This window comes from Marmota monax, unplaced genomic scaffold (assembly GCF_021218885.2).
Source record: "Marmota monax isolate L192 unplaced genomic scaffold, Marmota_monax_Labrador192_F-V1.1 WCK01_AAM20220418_F8-fsc00015, whole genome shotgun sequence".
Classification (NCBI taxonomy): domain Eukaryota; kingdom Metazoa; phylum Chordata; class Mammalia; order Rodentia; family Sciuridae; genus Marmota; species Marmota monax.
The window spans coordinates 2,420,001-2,440,884 of record NW_026692194.1 but is presented as its reverse complement, the minus strand read 5'-3'; the positions used below and the strand labels follow the sequence as shown (position 1 = coordinate 2,440,884).

At 37.5% G+C, this 20,884-nt stretch overlaps 1 protein-coding gene across 6 annotated transcripts in view; it reads left to right on the top strand.

Moving 5' to 3' along the window:
- Meis1 (Meis homeobox 1) overlaps nucleotides 1-20,884 on the top strand; it is a 136,086-nt gene that overhangs the window by 108,362 nt on the left and 6,840 nt on the right. For all 6 annotated transcript variants that reach the window (XM_046422714.2, XM_046422723.2, XM_046422740.2 and 3 more), the window contains exon 9: nucleotides 2,456-2,532. In XM_046422714.2, the coding sequence (XP_046278670.1) occupies nucleotides 2,456-2,532 (77 nt within the window). The remainder of the gene's footprint in view (nucleotides 1-2,455; nucleotides 2,533-20,884) is intronic.

Sequence of the window (20,884 nt, the reverse complement as noted above, 5' to 3'; positions counted from 1 at the left end):
TGTAACTCAATTTCCAGTGATAAGATTTTTGCCTACAGTGGCCAGTATTATGTTGAGTAGGGTCATTGTCACCTACAATCTGAGCCTAATATGAGTTTTGTATGCTTTTATTTTGAAGAGAATGTGTCGATAACACTTTTAGGAAAGAAGCAAATAAAATAGTGTCATGGATTTCAAGTTAGATTATTTATACTTTGCTTTATTTATTTATTTTGGTACTAGGGATTGAGCCACATCCCCAGTGGGGATTTTTAATTTTTATTTTGAGACAGGGTCTTGCAAAATTGTTTAGGGCCTTTCTAAGTTGCTGAGACTGACCTTGAACTTGTGATCCTCCTGCCTGAGCCTCCTGAGTTGGTGGGGTTACAGGCATGTGCCACTGTTCCTGGTGGGTTGTTTATACTTTTTGTGGGCTTTGAAAGAAATCTTCTTATGCGTTTAGGTGTTGCATCCAAGTGCAGAGTGTCTGTATATCTTGGTATGTTATAGCTGTTCTCCTGGTTCTACAGCTATTCCTTGATTTCCCATTAAGTACAAGTCTGGGCTTTGAGGATAGTAAAGAAGGAAGAAAAATGGTTTAGAGTTGGTAAAGGAGTGGGAAGAGACACCCTTCCAACAAGGAAGCAAATAATTAAAACTAGTGTTTCACCTGTTAGTAGGGAAATAAAGAAAATTTTGATGTGAGAAGATGAGGTGGGGAGACGAAGAGTGGGGAGGTAAAGCTTGACCCTGGAGCCCTGAGAGTGACATCCAGAAAGGAGCCTGAGTGACAGGGAGAAGCTTGGCATTTTGAATATAACAGTAAGAAGATGGTGTGGGTGGCCAAAGGGGAGGGACAGGAGTCAGAAGAAGGCAATAAGATCTGAGGGAGGTGGGCTGCGCTGCATGGTGGCCGTCTTGCAGGCTGTGATAAGTAGTCTGGAGGTCTTTGAACAGGGGACATGTATGGGGATTATGCAAGGTATTTGCCACATCCTTTGGTCATAGTGGGATTTAACTCTGGAAGGGAAGGAGGAAATATCACTGACCCCTGTCTGCTGTGGGCCATCCCTTCTGCTGGCCAGTTTCCTCACCTGTAAAACAAGAGCAATGATAGATTCCATTTATGTCACTCAAAGGACTATAATGGGGATTAATTACCATCCCGTCTGTAATATACTTGAAGCTCTTTAGAGAAAGGCACTAAAGTCCATGAAAGCAAAGCCTTATTCTAATTGTGTATTTATTGATTAAGTGACAATCAAAGACAATGCTTATGGGAAAAATTGCTATATCTCTGCTCTCCACAAACGTATCCCACGTGTATAGATACAGAACATATTTAAACTTACATATAAGAGCATTGAAGTGGTCATTAACAAGTCTTTTTAGCATCTAATCAGACATTATTAATGAGATTAAAAGCTATGTTAATTAGCATTCAATAGACCAGAATTTAGTTTCCATGGCACAGATAGTTAAATTAAGGGTTGTGGGGTGCCCTTTCCCATTCATAATGGAATAGAGGGTTGACTCTCAGAACAGTTTTATCTATGGAGAATTCCTAGGAAAGTCACATTTCAAGCCAGTCAGTGTCTCCATGGACAGAAACCACATCCTCAGCGATTCTCCCAGACTTTTTGAAATGTGTATTGAAAATTTAGATATACTTGATTATTGAACAAAAAGTGTTTTTGCCAAAGGTAGTTTCAGTAGCATTCCAAACATTCTTATGAGAAGGGATGAATTTCATTTTCTTATCAAATCCTGTTGTACTTCTTTATCCACTCTACCTTGTGAGGAACATAACTGGGTTTGTTGTTAGCATGCAAAATATGCTGATCTTTGACCTTGCATTGGTCTATGTGCAGAACCCTAGCATGTGTCAACATTGAGACATGGAAACCAACTAGGGATAAATTTTGTTTGTGCTTTGCTGAAGAGCTAAAATGAAAAGTGGTTTAAACAAAATACACCCACTTTGATTTTGCTATTTGCATACGGCAATATGGTATCTTGGAGAATGTCAACTTAGTGCTGGTGACCTCAGCAGATTGTTGGTCAAAATGCTTCCTCAGAATTCTGTGGTTCATTGAAAGGGTTTAACCAGGATATGATACACTTGTAGATGGTTAAAAAAAAACAAAAAACAAAACACTCTTGTCCTTATTTTAATGCTATAAAATGTAGTGAAGATCACACTAAACTTTCTGTTTGCAACAAATAAACTTGTTAAAGGATCAACTCAGTATCAAGGTTCTGCAAGTATCCTAAGTAGCTATTTATACACTTCACTAATCTTTGTAATTGGCTTGTCTTTTACTGCCATTAATTAGATGATGTAGTATTCCATTAATAAGAGTGACACACCTCAGCATTTTTACCTTTAATTATAGACTTCACTAGACACTTAGGTTATTGACAGAATGGCCTAAATATTGCCTGATGTACACATATCCTTTTTGTTCCCTTTCAGCATCCTTACCCTTCTGAAGAACAGAAAAAGCAACTGGCCCAAGACACGGGACTCACCATCCTGCAAGTGAACAATTGGTAAGCAATCTGGCCTTGTGTTTACACACAATCTGTTTCCCCCTTTGGCAACCTGCAACTAATGTTTTGCATTGAGAAGCCACACCCAGTCTCTGCAGCTTGTTGAGCCAAAGGTGAAAACAAACTGTTGACTGATATGTGAGAACACTTTCTAGTATGGAAAATAAAACAGTGTTTTGCCTTCCACCTCTTTTATACCTTGACAGGTTTTATGCGTGGGATGACTCTGTGTTTAACTCGCATTCATGATGGCTCTGATAACGTTTGGCTCTCTTTGACTCTTTTTCCCTTAAGGATAATCGATAGAGTGGTATCATCTTGTTTTCTACAAAACAGAAAACCTACCATCACCTATCGATCAGTTTTAAATTCATGGAATAACCAAATTCGTTTAGAATTTGTTACGCGGTCAAGGGTGGTCTCCCTATTCTCTTATCTCCCAAATATTAAAAGGGAGAAATTGTGTTGCTACTCTGAAGCTATTCAAAACCTGATGTGTCTCAGGACTATGCAATACTATTTCTAAATTGGGTGTAAATTCCTGATTTGGGGCAAAGCTGGGATTGTGCACCAAGTACCAGACAACAATATTCTGACTTAATATATGGTGATGTGGCAACGGGGCTTTGAGAAAGTATGATTTATTACCCTTTGTGAATGTGCTGAAAGCCAGGTTTCATATAATCACCCAGGGCTAGTGTCATATTTGAAGGGTATTGAAATCCAATATCCCCTACAACTAAGTGTATCTAATTAATTGTCCTAATATTTTTAGATTAGTGTTTATGGTGGTGAAACCTTATCCTCTTTGATGTAAAATCCAGAAAAGGCCCAAAGCCCGGTTGGGGAAAGGGGAGAACTGGGAATGCCAGTCGCAGACAGAAGTATTTCTTTCTGTTCAATAAGTGTCAAAGATTAATATTACAGAATCTCTGATTACATGGCCTAATCCATTTTGGTGAATAAATTTGTTCTTGATGTCCATTGCACCTAAATTAACAGACCCTACCCTGTTAGAGAGCCTGGGTGCCTTTGGGAGAGATTTCAGATATATTAAACCCCATTACAGAAAATGTAATTTCTGTCAATATAATCCCATGTATTCTTCAATTTAGTATTTTAGAGATAACAAGCTACTTACAATATATTTGCCTTTGGAGGATTAATTTACAAAGTGCACTATCTGCAAGACACAGACAGACTCACACAAGCATTGCTTGTAAGGGTTATCAATTTCTACGACCTTACTGCAGCCTTGAGAGATCAATTTTTGCAGGGCTTTTAGTCAGTGGAGAGGGAACCCACCAAAGGCACACTATGTCCATAAGCTTCACTGGGGGTTGTGTCGTTGCTGAGGTTTTTTGGTTTGCCTATTTTCACCTGCTATTTCAAGACTGTTCAGTCTGCATTTTTGGACTTGTCTTTCAGAGGTTCTGGATGGTATTAAATGGGAGACCATCCATTTTATGGACCCACTTCAACTCACCTCTTTTTCAATTCACACTGATGGTGAGGTGGTCTTCACACAATGGAGGCTCTACAGACATTACATTTTCCTGGGAAATGTTCTTGTTTAAGGGTAAAGGAGTGGCAGGGTGAGCTCTCTAATTAAAGAACGCTGGAGAGCTGCCTTCCAGGTGATCTATCACTACATGCCATCTCTCTTCCTCCTCATGGTTGCTAGCAAACTCCATCCATAACATAGTTACCAGAGCATAGATTCCATTACAAGTTGCTTTCTCTGGGCAGACCATGTTAGAGGATATTTCCTGTGAACTCAGGGGCAAGAAGGCATTCGGTGATTTCAGGTAATGTGTATGGACTGTCGTTTTCCTAGATTCGGTGCACAATCTCGGATGGGTGGAGGGCAACACGTCTCAACCAGTCTGTGATCATAACTGGACTTCCTGTTTCATATTTAAAGAGAGAGGGGAAAAAAACTTAAAAAAAGATATAACACCTACTACAAAATATTTTTTCAAAATATATGCATACTTTACTTATTTTTGCCATGCTGGGGACTGAACCCAGTGCCTTTAATACAACAGGAGGTGCTCAACTACTGTGCTACCTCCCAGCCTTGTTTGCAGGCTTTAAACATACTCAATTTGGTGCAGACATAACTTAAAAAATTGCTTTTACTTAGTTATTTGGGACATAACGCAATTCTGTGCTTACCTGGCACTTTGTACACTGTGTTCTCCCTCCTTGTCCTTTCTGGAGTTGGAAGTGACCCTTGTTTCCACCTCACCGCCTTCACATTTGGCCATTGTTTTAACCCTTAATAACTTGGTCTGCTGTAGAGAAATGTCCTTCAAATAACTAAAAGATGTCAGAGAGATTGCCTTTCTAAAGTGTGGTGAATAATGGCATCCCTATGTTTCATTTTTTAATGTTTTGTTAATTTTCATCTAAATCTTCTTATTCTAAGGAGCTGGTAATAGATTTATTTTTCTTTAAACATTAAGTAGGAAATGTGATCCAAAAACGGGGAAACTCAGATGGCACCATTTTGAAATCAAAGATGTCAGAGAATCTTAAACTGCACTATCTGGAGACTGAAGATGAGAGAAACTGAGGAGTGGTTATCTTTTTTACTTTATTGTATTGCCAAAAATTCATATGGTTTTTACAGGCAGTAGTGCATGTCTGTAATCCCGGTGGCTTGGGAGGCTGAGGCAGGAGGATCACGAGTTCAAAGCCAGCCTCAGCAAAAGCGAGAAGACACTATGCAACTCATTGAGATCCTTCCTGTCTCTAAATAAGGCTGAGGATATGGCTCAGTGGTTGAGTGCCCCTGAGATCAATCCCTAGTACCTTGCTTTCCCTCCACACCTGGACCCCCCCCCAAAAAAAAAAAAAAAACATACAAAGCTATTTTGAGAGCTTGTAAACATTTTATTCCTGTACAGAGCATCACTCCATAATGTTATTTTCCTCTAGAATTAATGTATTTTTAAAAAATCATCACCAGTGTTTTCCCTTCATTTCATATAGACACAATTTTTAAAACATTTGTGTCTTCCTTCTTGGATTCTCTAAAACTTGTTAACACACATGTACATTTTTGTATGAACTCTGAGTCACTGTTGATGAGATTTCATAAAATGCTGAAGGGCAGGTTGGGTGTAGATCAGCCGTAATTATTGGCAGCAACATAATGTATTGAAATACACAATATGTAAGTAAAAAATATAAACTCATGTCGACTTGTTAGCTTGTCATAGAACCTCTGGATGATGTGGTTTTTAAGTTAAGCTGTGACTGAAAATGAGACAAGAAGTTTGATGTGTTGTAATGGTTCTTTACTCCATCACTGAACTTATTTTACCTTCTTTAACTGGCATAAGTGACATATGTGCTACCTGCTGCTGTAGAGGACCAAGGATAAAGTAGAAGGGATCGGCTAGGTAAAGGGCAAAAGAGAATTTCAGTGTAAAATCACAAGACAGATTTGATTAATTAAAATAATTCTTTCGAAGTAAAAGACAATCGTGAGCCAGGCCCAGTGGTGCATGCCTGTAATCTCAGTTGCTCAGGAAGCTGAGGCAGGAGGATTACAAGTTCAAAGCCAGCCTCAACAACTTAGCGGGGGCCCTAAGCAACTCAGGAGACGCTGTCTCTAAATAAAAAAAAAAAAAGTTAAAAAGTTAAAAGGACTGGGGGTGCCGCACGTTCAGTGATCAAACACCCCTGGGTTCAATACTTGATGCCAAAAAATATATAAATAAAATGAAAATAAGGAAATAATTGTGACAAATCATATTTGGTCCCATCAGAATAAAAACAGAAGGAATCTTCAAACAATTGGCATGAGTACCAAAGACATTTGGGTCCTAAGATGGAATGTGAAATGTATTAGATGAGACATTGTAGGACCGGTTATGCCATTACTTTTTTTTTTTTTTTTTGAGAATTGATGCAATTATGCAAATAATTTGGGTAAAATTTTTTTACCAAAATTATCTCATTTATCTGAGGTCCATGAATGCTTTTCCAAAAACATCAGCTTCATAACTAATTGCCTAAATATTTCAACCTTAAATGTGTGGCAATCTGAGATTTAAAGCATAATCATTTTTAAAATGTAACATGCATCAGACACTTATGTATTTTCCTTTTTTTTTAATCTAAAAAAATGGTAAAAAAAATGGTAAATGGTAGTATTCAGGGCTTTTGTTTTTTCATTGTTATAGTTGTGATAAATACTTCTGATATATAGCAGGGAACACAATATTCTGACATTTTTGTCATTTATGTAGAAACATCTTGAATTTAGGGATTAGATGCTTATTTAGGTCTTTAGATATTTTGGTAAACTTTTTAAAAAATATAAACACACATACAGATTCAATACTTCATTCTTTTTTACCTCCTGAATTGACCAACTTTATTTTTTATTTTGAAAATATGAGTATAGCACGGTCCAATAAAAACTGCCTTCTATCTTTTGACTCCAGCGTTGCAAACCTGGGGATTTGCTGTGATGATAACTTAGGCTGTGTGGTTGTACTGGTACTTGCTGGATACCACAGACACATGGTACCTGCAGAGCTCTAGCTTAGGGTGCACTGAATGAATTTTATAGTTTCTTTGTTTACATCTGAACACTCTTCCAGTGAGGCCTGATATTAAATGATTATCCTTTTATGATCTGATATGGGTTTTAGGTGCAAAATATATAATATAGGTGAAATACAGTATGTATGTCAAGAGAAAAATCTCTCTCCACAACAAGGCATATAAAACTCCAAGTAGCATCCTAACATCTGATATGACACTGTAGAACTATTGCTCTCCACAGTTCTTAGATTTAGGGTACACACCAGATTTTCCTAGTTACTCCATTTATTGCCTCTGAAACTACAAAGCATTCAGCCATTACTTCCCATTTATTACTACTGGAGGGAAAAGTATGTTATCCTTAGAGATTTATGCCTCTGGCAGGTAAAAATGTAAACTTATTTTTTAAAAATCGGATCTCCTTCATTATAATAAACAGATTCGATGGGTAAAGGTCAGGTTTCTTTCTGAGTTATGGTAATAATGTAGCAAATAGTTTTATAAGTAATCAAAGATTCTATAAATACAGGTACCTGTTTAGATGTAAATGTTAAAACATTCACAAATTATCCTTTCAACTTCTGTGATCTAAAAATCAATAGGGGTCAGAGGGTTTCATAGAATTGTTCTGCTTTTTCTTCCAGCATAATTTAATAATACATTTTACAGATGTTGTTTAAACATTAGGCACAGATTGTTTTGTCAATAAAGCTAAACAGAGGCATGACACAAAAGCAAGGAGAGCAGATGTAAAACAAAACAAAACAAAACAAAACAAAAAACAAAAAAACCAAGACCACACCAGTGCCAACACAAGAAGCAGAAGCCCTGGGTCACTTGTTTCTATTCAACTACAAAATGAAAGTGTGGGCTGTAGAGTGATTTCCTTGCCTTGAAATCACCTAGGGATGCAACAACCTTGCCCCCCCCCACACACACACACAAAAGTAATTTTATTAAGCAGGTGGTTTAACTTTTTCCCTTGAGAATTTCAGTGTTACCCACATTTGAAGTAGACTTCTTAATTGATCAATGGAGTAACAGGTGCAGTATTTTTAAAAGAAGGAGAAGCATAAATAAAAGAACTCCCCAGAACATTTCAGAATGTGTTGTTGTTCCTCGAGCCTCGGTTAATTGCTCTGCTTTTCACCTTGAGTGTCAATTCTAATAATATTACCTTTACAGGCGCTTACTCTGGGTTTAGATTATAGCAATCAGTAATACTCACTAGATAAAATACTGTCTAGTTGCTCATAAGAAAATATTGAAATCAGTCAAAAAATGTTTAGCTTGCATATTGCCTGAGACAGGGCTGGCAAGCCGCCAGACAGGCAGGGTATTATTAGGAAAGCTGAGCAAATAGCTTGCAGGGAAAAGAGCTGTGAATTTAGCAACCTTCAGGTATTGTCATGTCAGAGAGTTTCAGGAGTTCAACAGAGACATTGCTTTTGTCTGCAGATTTTCAAAATTTCCAGCAAACAATCCTCTTTGAAAATGACTCTGCAGACTATTCAATATACTTTATTGTCAGTTTTACACCGTAAGTTTACTTAGAGCTTTTCCCCACTGTGTAAAGTCAAGTCCTTAATAAAGTGAAAGATGAAAACCCCCGAGGAAGGGGTAGGTGTTGGCCCACGGTGCTGGATGGAAAACCCTGCCCCTTCCCCTTGGGGACCCTGAGTCTAGGTGAAAGATAAACAGGAAGTTCTGGGATATGGGAAGGAGGATTTAGGAAAGTTCAAGTGTAATTCATGTAACCAAGGCCTCTCCTCCAGCCAGCATTGGAGGGCAGTTTCAAGCTTTTCAGGAGAACAAAAAAAAAAAAAATAGCTCCATGCCTGAAGCTGAGAGCCAGTGCAGCCAGAGGAGGTGTTGCAGGACAGCTGAGAATTGGGCTCCCAGTGAGTTGGGAGACTGATTCACCATAGGCTTGGTGTTTCTGAATATGTGATTCCTTTCAAGGCAATTAAAGCAGTGGCTTGGAGACTGACTCTGAACATGATACCTGGATCAGCAAGACTCTTGCATCTGAATTAAATTAGATTTGCTGTTTGCAGTGTCTTGGCACAAGTGTTTGGTCAGAGAAATGAAGAGAACTCCCTGAGTGTCATGCCACCTAATGGAGCAAGACTTGATCCCTTGTACCTGGAGAGAGCATGTGAAGTGAAGGGCTGAGGGACATCACGGTCAAGGTGGAGCTTAACTCTGCCCCACCCTCAGGTGGCTAAGGAGCAATTCTGGAAGCCTCCTGACAGTGTGAAATTTACACAGGGGGACTGAGGGAGTAAGGGGAGGGAATAAGCAAGGAAACCGACGCTGGAGTCAAAACATTTCCTCTGCTGTCCCCATTCCTCACCAGATAGATACGTGTCCTTGCTCAAGTCACTTTATCTCCGGGGACAGCAGTTTCCTCTGTCTTAAAGTGGACATGTAGGACAGTTGAGTGTAGACTCTCAGCTAATATTCTAGACTGTGTGACAATGGGCACCCAGCAGGATGTGAATATTCTAAAGCTGATCTAATTCCTGGTCTACCCTAGGAATGAAATACACACACATTCACACACACACACACACTTTGATAAAGATGCAAACAGGAAAATTAGTTAAAAAGTTGTTACTTTTCTTCATCTTAAATAAACAAATCACATACTGTAAAATAAAAACTAGATGAAATTAAACATTATCGCAAGACATGAAAAACATGTGTGCTGTCATTTTCGGATGCATAAAAAAGATAAATCAGTTGTTTTTAGCAGTGTGCTGTGAGTCTGTGAAGGGCATGACAGATAATAGGCTTGAAATTTCTGAAGTTATTGTACAGCAAAATTTGTTTTTTCCTCAGGCATTCAATCTTTTTCTCTAGTAATTTTGTACATGACAAACTTTTTAGTGGGTGCATTAATAATCTATAAGTAATGGGTTGTCAGGTGTCAGTTAGATAAGATTAAAAGACTGTTTAAGCATTATCCATTTGCTTCTTTGCCTGCATTTTATAGGTCAGGAGAAATAACTTTTTGAATTGTGGTCGTGTGTGCATGTTTCTTTCTTTTCTTCTTTTCTTTTTCCTCCTCTCTCTTTCATTTGGCTCCACTCCAGGTACACGTGGAAGAACTGTATTACATTACATAAATCCTGCATGTAGGAGCAGATTTGAAACTCACACTATGTGAATCAAGGGGACAAATGTCTCCACTGCCTCCCATAAATGTATCTTCGTTTTAAAATGTTACTCTTTGTCTTCTCAAAGGAACTTTGTAAGGGGAAACAGACCCAGCTGGGGACGTCCAAGCTGTGGATGGTAGTGAGTTCCCTGCAAGTCGGGTTTAGGTCTATTCTTGTCAAATCTGTCTTAAGTGTGTTTACATATAGTTTGCCTTTCTGGTATTTTCTGCTTGCACAGACCTGATCTCCACCTATTTTGTGTCAACAGTTGCTGAGGTTGGTGTTGGGTGATTAACCGTCGAGCACTGAAGCTCTTGGTTGTGCCCAGAGAGACCGCTAGAGCTCTCACTTACATCACCATCTTGCTGCAGGCTGCTCCTACAGAAAACAGCATATTTGAGTGGTTAAAGAGTCAGTCTGAAATATTAAAAAAAAATGGGGCAAATGTTGCCTCCTCGTTGAATAAAACAGTTTTCTCCAAAATGGAGTGGAGCCAGAGACTCAGGGGAAGGAAGAGTTTCTGAGGGTGAACGTTGTCTCAGAACTGGTCTGCGTTGCTCCAGTGAGTGAATGACAGGTTCTCTGCAGATGCTCAGATTATCTTCTACTCCATTCTTAATTTCTAAGGGGAAGGAAAATATTCAAAAGAGAGGGAGAGAGAGAGAAGCATAAAACAAACACCCAACATCATGAATACTTGTATCTTTGGCAAAGACAGGGTTCTCCTGTTCAATGCCTTCATAATCATTGATAATTTTCCTATTATATTTTCATCCTTACAAAGCTTTTAGTTTGATCCATTAGTATGAAAAATAGCTAACTCTCTCATGCTCTTGACACCTGAACACGAACAAGTAAACAAACAAAAAAATCTTAATCTTCTCTGACATCCTTGAGAGTTCTTTTCCTTTTTGCCTTCTTAACTAACCAAGTCTACAAGATTAGATCCTGTCCCTGAAAAACGGAAAAAGTATTTCCTTTCTCAAACTTGTTAACTCTTTCAGGTCCATGGGGATTATTGGTCTTGGACTCTTGAGTAATTTAGCTCAAAAATGAATTTTTTTGGTCATCAGTGAGATCTAGCCCAATACTGACAAAGTGACTTTCCTTTTGTCCAAGAACAGTATATTGCCAGGGAGGAAAGTTAAATGCAGCATATGATTAAGTAATAAGTTTTCAGTGTTTTTACTCTAAAATATGGAATCAGATATAAAAAAGCAGATTTGAAGACTGGTCTAAGGAAGGGTTTTGTTGGACTGTATCACTGGAACATCTGCTGTGGTTGACTTTATTTGATTCCTAGTTTGGGTCAGAGTTCATATGTACTTGGAAAGGGCAGGGGTTTGCGATATTGAAAAAAAAAAAAAAACTAATGGAAAGAATTGTGCATGTCCAAAAGATGTAAGATCTCAGTCCTCACGCTGGTCACCTGGCAGTATTGTTTACAGAAAGGAAAGTACAATAGGTTATGGCAGGGATTCCCACCCTCAGGGCCAAGGAGAGGCTAGGGGGAAGCAGAGGACCAAAAGACACCTATCAGAATCATTCTGAGTGAAGGCAGTATATAAAAAGCACATTGGAAATTATATTTTCAGTCATGCTATTTTTTTTTGAAATCACAAAAAACAGAAGAGTCTGTGATTTTGAAGTATATCAAAATGGAGCATGGATTAAAATTTTTAGCCACTCTGTGACACAGAACCATAGAGTACAAATCCTAGGTGGGAGTTTATGCAGCATTTGACAGATGAGACTCAGCATGGGGACAGGATTGACTCTCAGTTCAGTGCTTCATCCTTTCCACCTGTATGTATTTATTTTTAACAACTTTAATGAGATATAATTCACAAACCATACAACTCACTCACTTAAAATGCACAATTCAGTGGCTGGTAGTATGTTCACAGAGTTATACAACCATTCCCATAGTCAATTTGAATTTTTTTTTTTTTTGCCACCTTAAAAAGAAATCCTGTTCCCTTCAGTTGTTACCTTTCCCCATATTTCCATCCTCCTCCACATCAGCTCCTGGCAGCCACTAATCTACTTTTTTCTCTCTAAATTTGTTTATTGTGGATATTTCACAAAAGTGTGGTCATATAATATGCAACCTATTGCATTGACTTCTTAATGTTTCCAGGTTTTGTCCACATTCTAGCATGTGTTATTGGTACTTTATTCCTCTGAATGGTTGAGCAATGTTCTGCTGTATGGATATAACACATTTTGCTTATCTGTTCATCGGTTGGTGAGCATTTGGGTTGTTTCAGTCTTTTGCTGCTATAAGCATTTGTGTACAAATTTTTGGCCCATTACCCATTTTTTGAGAATCATAATGATTGTATCCCAACAAACTCCTGTCTTAGGCTTTACCATGTGCAAAGCACTTTTTGTAAACATTAAGTCACTTGCTCACCACAATTCGGCCCCTGAGTACTGCTGTGATCCCGGGGTCAGCAAGTGGCAATCTTCCTACTCAGCTCTCCTACTCTTCTCACTGGACACTACTCGCACTGTCCCTGCCAAGGCTCAGTGTTTCAACTGAGATAATGAGTGATGCTTGTTCCAAGTAAAGGGAAGTCACACTGACATTCAGCAACTCAGCAGTGAAATGCAGTTTCCCCCAAAGTGACTTAAATGCCATAAGCACTTGGCAGAGATTTGACAAGTTCCAAGAGGAAGTTATTTGTGTTAGTGCTATTGTCCTCATTTGAGACATTTTGTCATATTTCTTAGTCAGGAGGTGTAAAGGGTCTATAGATTGTGTATCAGTATGTCTCACATAGAGCTTTGGTCTCAAAGTTTTACAAATTGAAAACATTCGTACAGTGAACATTCCAAAGAACAGACACAAACCTCCGTTCAAGTCAAGTCATCTTCATATGCCATTCCATGGCTTAATTTTGTGACCAGGTAAAATTAGGTAACAAGCTAAATTTTGAGATATCTTCCCTTGGTCTGTGTGGAGATTCCAGGCCCAAGAGGTTTATGTGGGTGAATCCTTGGGGAGCTGAGAAATGAAAGGAAGTGATCTTCAAGAAAGGAAAGAGCTCAGAGGAATTCCAAGATGGTGCTAGGATTCATAGCACCTTATACATGGGCTGGTCACCAATCTCACACAACAAGGGTTTCAAGTCCAATTATTCAGGGCAAACTTTCTTTAAAAAAAATAATGAGTATGTAATCATTAGAATGATCATACATCCCAAGGGACATTCATGCTTTATGCCTACTGCTCAGCATTATCATTAATAGTGTCCCTTCACCTTCAAAAGTGTTTATTTTAGATGATAAATTACCTGCTCATTCTACTTATAGTGGAGAGTGGCAGAAAACTAGGATTTGCTTTAAATAAATATATTTATTCAGTGAGGGATGTCTAGTTAGATGCAATTTTATTGACTTTTTGTGAGTATGAGAAAATGAGAATTTCAGTGAAAAGATGGTTCAGCTATTTAACAAGAGAGAAACACACATCTATTCTTTGTGGATATTATTTTAGCTGAGAAATTTTTGCTCTATTATCCTATTGCTTATATATTGTGCTAATAATCATTTTAAACCTGTCTAGCTTAAGCAAACCACTATTTTTCTTATGTTAATAAAATTATATAAGCTCAAATTTGGCAGATTATCACAGATAGGTAAATATTTATTAAGTGCCATTTTGATGCTTGTACTCATTGTCAATAGATACCTGTTGGGTATTTCTTATGCTCAGTGTGTCACTCATTCCATTAAATTTGGAGCCCAGAGCTTTAATAATCTAGGTGGTGGCAAGAAGTAACAAAAGAAATAGAGGCCTACTGAGGGAGCCATCTCTCCTTTGAATTTAGGTCAGATTAAATCTTTTAGTAAGCTCAATTAAAAAAAAATCATAATATTTGTTTTCAAGAAAATTTGTGTAGCATATAACCAGTGATGAATTATTTTAAAGTTATTTTAATGTCTTTAAGTCCAAAATAAGACATAGATTTTGTTAGCATTTTACATCATCTTTGTCAACTAATTGGTGATATTTTTTCACTAACTACTTTGAAGAACATTTTTAGATAGAATCGACTTCCTCAACTGGGCTAGAAGACTTGAGTTCTGAGATACCCTCATCACTTCTAGAGAAGGGAAGCCTTCTCATACTGCTAACTGGTGGGCTTCCTGTGACATGAGCAAGTTCTAATACTACATTTCTAGAGTGGGGTGGAGAGGAGAGCTGAGTGCCTTCACCAGCCTATCTTGTCTACTGGCCTCCCAGAGCCATTCTCCTCCCCCACCTCCAGACACACAGATGATGGATTGCAGTCTTGGAACTGTGGGATCCTGGAGGAGGTTAAGAAACTAAAAGAAGGTGCCAAAAACATGATTTCATAAGGTTTGACTTGAGATCGAGTCAACCTTCTTTAGTGTCTTAAAATCATGTTTTATGAAATTTTATTTCACAGAAAAAGGGAGTGTAGAAGACTTGGACCCTGAAACCGGCCAGTTATGGATCATTAAGTCTAATAAGTCAATGTAAATCTACAGTGAAGATTTCCAAAATAGGATTTTGCAGTTAATTTTTTGTTGTTGTTGTTTTTGTTTGAAAGAACAGATAGTTACAGATAGTTGGGAGATAGCTAGAACTCTTTCCCCAAGGGTTGTTTATAAAACATGCCTTCAAGTTATTAGGAAATGTTGACTTAAAAAATATAGATAGATAGATAAGGTTTTATTTAAATAACTGTGATACTATTGAAAGAAAGGCTATGTCCAGGAAAATCAGGCAGGAGAAAACAAACAGAATTCTAGAATTTGATAATTACCTTCCCATATGAAATTTTATATTTGAATATTTTTCATGAGGCTTAATTCTAAAATTAAGAAGTATTTTAGACACTGGGGCTGTAGTTCAGCGGCAGAGCTTTTGCTTAGCATGTGTGAGGCACTGGGTTCAATTTTCAGCACTGCATATAAATAAATAAAATAAAGGTCCATTGACAACTAAACAATGTTTTTTTAAAGAAGTGTTTTAGAGATTACCTAAATGTATTAGTTATTATATGTGCGTTTTTAAATTTTTATTTATTTATTTAGTACCAGGGGTTGAACTCAGGGGCATTTAACCATTGAGCTATATCCCCAGTCCCCCCCCCCACCTTTTTTTGGTATTTTATTTACAGACAGGGTTTCACTGAGTGACCTAGTGCCTAGCTAAGTTGCTGAGGGTGGCTTTGAACTTATGATCCTCCTGCCTGAGCCTCTGGAGCCGCTGGAATTACAGGCATGCCCCAATACTCCCAGCTATGTCTTTTATTTTTAACTGAATAAAGAATAATGCTTCCAGAAATTAACACTATTTAAATTATACTTAAAAATCTATGGTGTTACTTTTTATTATTATTTAAATATATATGTAGTTATTCCTAACTATACCTACATATCAATCAAAGACAACTATAATTAATTGTCTTTTATGGATAGCATATGTGTAGAAGGCATTTCCACTAATGTATCTGTCTAGTTAAAGAAAACCTTTTCTTAATAGTTTATCATTTTAGCTTCTTGGGCATATAAGGATGTTTTAAAATCATATCTATCCATACTTAGATGGATAAGCCCGTATCGACCATTGTCCTACTGACCCATTCACATACCTAGTTAGTACAAAGCTCAATAGGGGTGACAAAGAATCACATCATTGTCTAGAAACAAAACCATTTTGATTTTATGTGATTTACTGAGTTGGCTGTGGCATGCCAAAATAACTAAATACGGACTCCCTTTAATCATCAGTGAATAAATAGGGTGGTACACAGGAGTAGAACTGAGTAAAGTTAGGAACACCAAGTGAGCAGGTCATTTTTCTTTACTTTTTCAGTGTTACAGGAATTATACAAGAGAGTTAAAGAGCAAAAAGGCATGTGAAAAATGTTGCCTGTGGAACTGTGGAACTCTACTTTGTATTTTGGCTCCTGGCAGGTACCTGCTATGATCTCCTTGCCTCTTCTGTTTCCTAAGAAGAGAAAACTGATTTTTTTTAAAATCTTTTAGTTGTAGATGGACACAATACTTTTATTTTATTTTTATGTGGTGCTGAAGATTGAACCCAGTGTCCCACACGTGCGAAGCGAGAATTCTACCACTGAGCTACAGCCCCAGCCCTAAGAAAACTGAATTTAGTAATCCAGTTTCAGGGGAAGGGACCTGGAAATACAGGCTACACTGAAGGAAAAGGTCAATTTCAGAAAGCTGTTCTATCAGATCTTGCTCAGAAAGCAATTCAAATATCCAAAGACTGACAAAGAAAGGAGATAATGGAATTGGCAGAATGGAAAAACACTTAAAAAGAAAGACTAATGATAAACATTTGTGAGTAAAGAAAAGAAAGAATAAAACAAAACTTCCTGTGTTTTCTTTCTTTCTTTTTTTGGTGCGGGGGAGGGGGCTTGAACCCAGGGGTACTTACTTAACCACTGAGCCATAACCCCAGCCTTTTTTCATATACAGCTATGAAATATATATATATATTATACATTAGAGACAGGGTTTTGCTGAGTTGCTTAGAGCTTTGCTCAATTGCTGAGGCTGGCTTTGAACTCATGATCCTCCAGCCTCAGCCTCCCAAGCTGCTGGGATACAGGAATATGACACCATGCCCTGTACTTCCTGTGTTGTCTTTCTTTTTTTTATTTTTTTCTTTTAATATTTTTTCATTGTCAATGGACCTTTATTTTATTTATTTATATGCAGTACTGAGGGCCTCACATGTGCTACACAAGCGCTGTACCACTGAGCCACAACCCTAGCCCCTATGTTTTCTTAAAACATAAATCAGATTCACTTTCTATACTCCTTATCAAATTCCTATAAAAATGCAAAGAATAAAATTCGATTTTTAGTTGATCTCAGGTCTCAGATTTAGGGAGATTTTTTCCCCCCCTTTCAACTTTATTAGAACTTGAGACAAACAACTAAGTCAAAAAGAAACACATCTCTGTTTATTTGGACATGGAATAAAGCTATAGAGTCAACCCATTCCCTTCCTTTCTTTTCTAAACTTTTTGTTTGGAGACAGAAGATAGTTTGGTGGTGAGAAGAACTATCGATCTAATCCATGATTGTATAAAAGAAGAAATACAAGGACTCTTTCTAAATCAGTTGCCTTTCACTGGAGGGAGTCCAGTTCTTAAAAGTATGTCAAAAATGAAGATTGTGTTTTCAAGGCATAGTATGATTCAAAAAAAAAAAAAAAACCTTCATGTCCAAATGTGATATGGAAAGACAAATGAGACATTTTTTAATTTTAAGGCCACTTTAACTAAAATATTTACTTTTTAAAAAGCCCAGTTTATGGCAAATTTGAATTACATTCTATTAAACAAAAGTATACAATGATTTATTTTAGTGAGAAGCAAAACTGTGACATTGTCATGTATCCCTGACATTCTACATCTGAGTTTTAAGGGCTGTTATACTATATATGAATATTGATTGTAAAATAGTAAGTTTTCTCTCACATCTTCAGACTAATAAACTCCTTAGAGAGCCCTTATCGATATGGAAAACTCTATGTATTTTACACATATATATCTTATTTCAAACTATTCTGTGGCTCTTAGAAAAGGATATTTTTATTGTGTATCCAAATTCGAATTTTGTCCCTCTCTCACTTCTCTTCACAAACAGCATTTCTTCTATTTCCAAGCTTGAATATGTTAAATGCTGCATTTATTTGTACACACACACACACACACACACACACATACACATACACATGTAAGAAAACTAATTTACTGGTGCTTCTAAAAATGATAGTGTTTTAAGAAGGAAATACATTCATCTAAGCTCACATCAAATGTGAAGTCTTTTTTTGGTTCAGTGTTTAGAATATTCTTGACAATTTAGATTCTTTCACAATGAAAAGTAAAGCACTCTGTCACAAAAGCAGGGAGGATGAGACTCAAGGTCAAAGGGCATTTTAGAAACAAACAGCTGGACCAGTTTATTTAAACAGATAGAGGGAAGGGGGAACTGACCTCAGTTTGACTTATAGTGGGAGGAGCAAGAATGCCATTTTATTACTTTGCCCAGAAGGAAAATGTTTTTGTATCTGAATTCACCCCCAAAGCCATTTAAACACATAGCTCTGCTATATGTAGCTTGATTCCAACGAGAACGTCCATGTGAGACAGACTGGGACAAGAGGAATATCTCCTAAGGAGAATCAAATGTTGACATGGAGTTAAGATCAAAAAGTGATGTTGTTTTAAAAAATAAATTATTTGCTACCTATGTGGTTATTTTCATAGAAAGACATCCATCATGACTTCATATAAACAATATGAGTTGTTTGTTAACATATGGAAATTATAATTCAGTAATGTTCTGAGAGCTTCCTGAGTTGTATATGTACTGATAATATTTTATTATGTTGATTTTTTAAATGAAAGTTTTCTTTTTTTAAGTTTGCATATGACAGCAAATGCATTACAATTCATATTACACAGATAGAGCACAATTATTTATATCTCTGGCTGTATACAAAGTATATTCAAACCAATTTGTGTCTTCATACATGTACTTTGGATAATGATGTCCATCTCATTCCACCATCATTTCTAACCCCATGCCCTCTCCCTTCCCCTCCCATCCCTCTGCCCTATCTAGAGTTCATCTATTCCTCCCTTGTTCCCCCTCCCTACCCCACTATGAATCAGCCTCTTTATATCAGAAAGAACATTCGGCATTTGGTGTTTTGGGATTGGCTAACTTCATTTAGCATTATCTTCTCCAACTCCATCCATTAACCTGCAAATGCCATGATTTTATTCTCTTTTATTGCTGAGTAATATTCCATTGTGTATATATGCCACATTTTTTTTATCCATTCATCCACTGAAGGGTAGGTTGGTTCCACAGTTTAGCTATTGTGAATTGTTCTGCTATAAACGCTGATATGGCTGTGTCCCTGTGGTATGCTGTTTTTAAGTCCTATAAGAAGTTCTAGGTAGACTTTCTAAAGTTTTCTGTTTTTTAATGAGAGGATTCCCACATTGACACCTATATGAACTATGAGTAGCCTGTATCAGTTATTGACACCAAACAAAGAAGCAGATAGCACCAAGTACCTGTGGGCTCTTAGCTATGGGACTGCAGTAAGGTATTTGCTGTCCACATAGAGTCCAGGGTAGGCCTGGAATAAGTACAGTTAGTGTTGTCCCCTGAAAACCTTCAGAGGGAAGCAGACAAACCTCAGCAAACTGAGCATAGAGTGGCCCAGGTGGTAAGTGGATTCAAAATACTAGAAGGACTCACATACCAGGTGGAACTTTCTAAGAACCGTGGATGTGTAATCTAGGGAAACGAGGTGGGGGAAAGGCCTATGGGGCATGCTGGCTGTGTTTAAATATTTGAAAGGCTATCCTAAGGAAGTACAACTACCCCAAGGAGTTGTACTGCAAAAGGATTTTAGATCAAGTGAGACAGGACCTTCTAATGACCTGCCTTGCCCAGAGATGGACTGGACTCTCAGGTAAGATAGTGAATGTTCTTAGAAACAGAATCAAGCCGGGAATGGTAGCACACGCCTGTGATCCCAGTGGCTAGGGAAGCTGAGGCAGGAGGATCACAAATTCAAACCCTACCTAGAAAAGTGAGTGAGGCCCTAAGCAATTTAGCAAGACCCTGCCTCAAAAACGTAACAAACAAAAAGGCGGGAGATGTGACTCGTGGTGAACTGCCCCTGGATTCAATCCCCAGTATCACATTTAAAAAAAGGAAAGAAGGAAAAGAAACAATCCAACAGTCTAGAATCTACTTGGCAAGGATATCAGAGCAGAGAATCATAGTGACCAAGCTTGATAACTATCAAAGCTTTTCCAAACCTGACTTGTAATTTTTATATGATTCATGGCTTGAATAGTCATGGGCTCAGCTCAAACTGAGTTGGTCATTATGAATTGGTCTGTGGGAAATCTAAAAGCATGAGTGTGAATAAGGCAAATTTTAGAATTTTGATAAACTGAGTCCCTTCATCTTTTTTGAGTAGCCTTGTCTTGGTCTTTATACATAAGCAGGAAGCCACCAAAGTTCCAATCTACAAGACTTTCAGAGTCATGCTTATTCCTGGACTCAACATTAAGGTTGCTCAAAACCAACTAATTTTTAGATATTTAATCTGGATTATATTTAATCCAGATATAATCTGGATTGTATTTAATCTGGAATGGTCTAGATGGGTGACACAGCAGTGGCCATGTTCAGGTCATAGCATTAGGAGGGCTTTCACTACCACCTGACAGCTGTGTGTCATTCAACAAATTATTAACTTCTCTTGGGTAACACGTGACCTCAAATCAGTCATTTAATTTTTCTGAGCCATGGCTCCTCATCTGTTAAAAGTATGTCTTCCAGTTTTTAGGAAAGTAGTATAAATCCTATCCATCAAATATAATGTTTTAAAAGGGACTTGAAAAAAGATAGTTCAAAGACTGAATTCCTGCAGATTATGAACACAGTACCATAAATAAAGAGCGGCTTTTTGCTCTCTTACCTATGTTAGTTACTATGAAAATTACTTTTGGTATATGCAGAATATTAATATTAAATAATTTTCTAATTGGTCATGCAGTGAAGGCAGCTAATGAAAA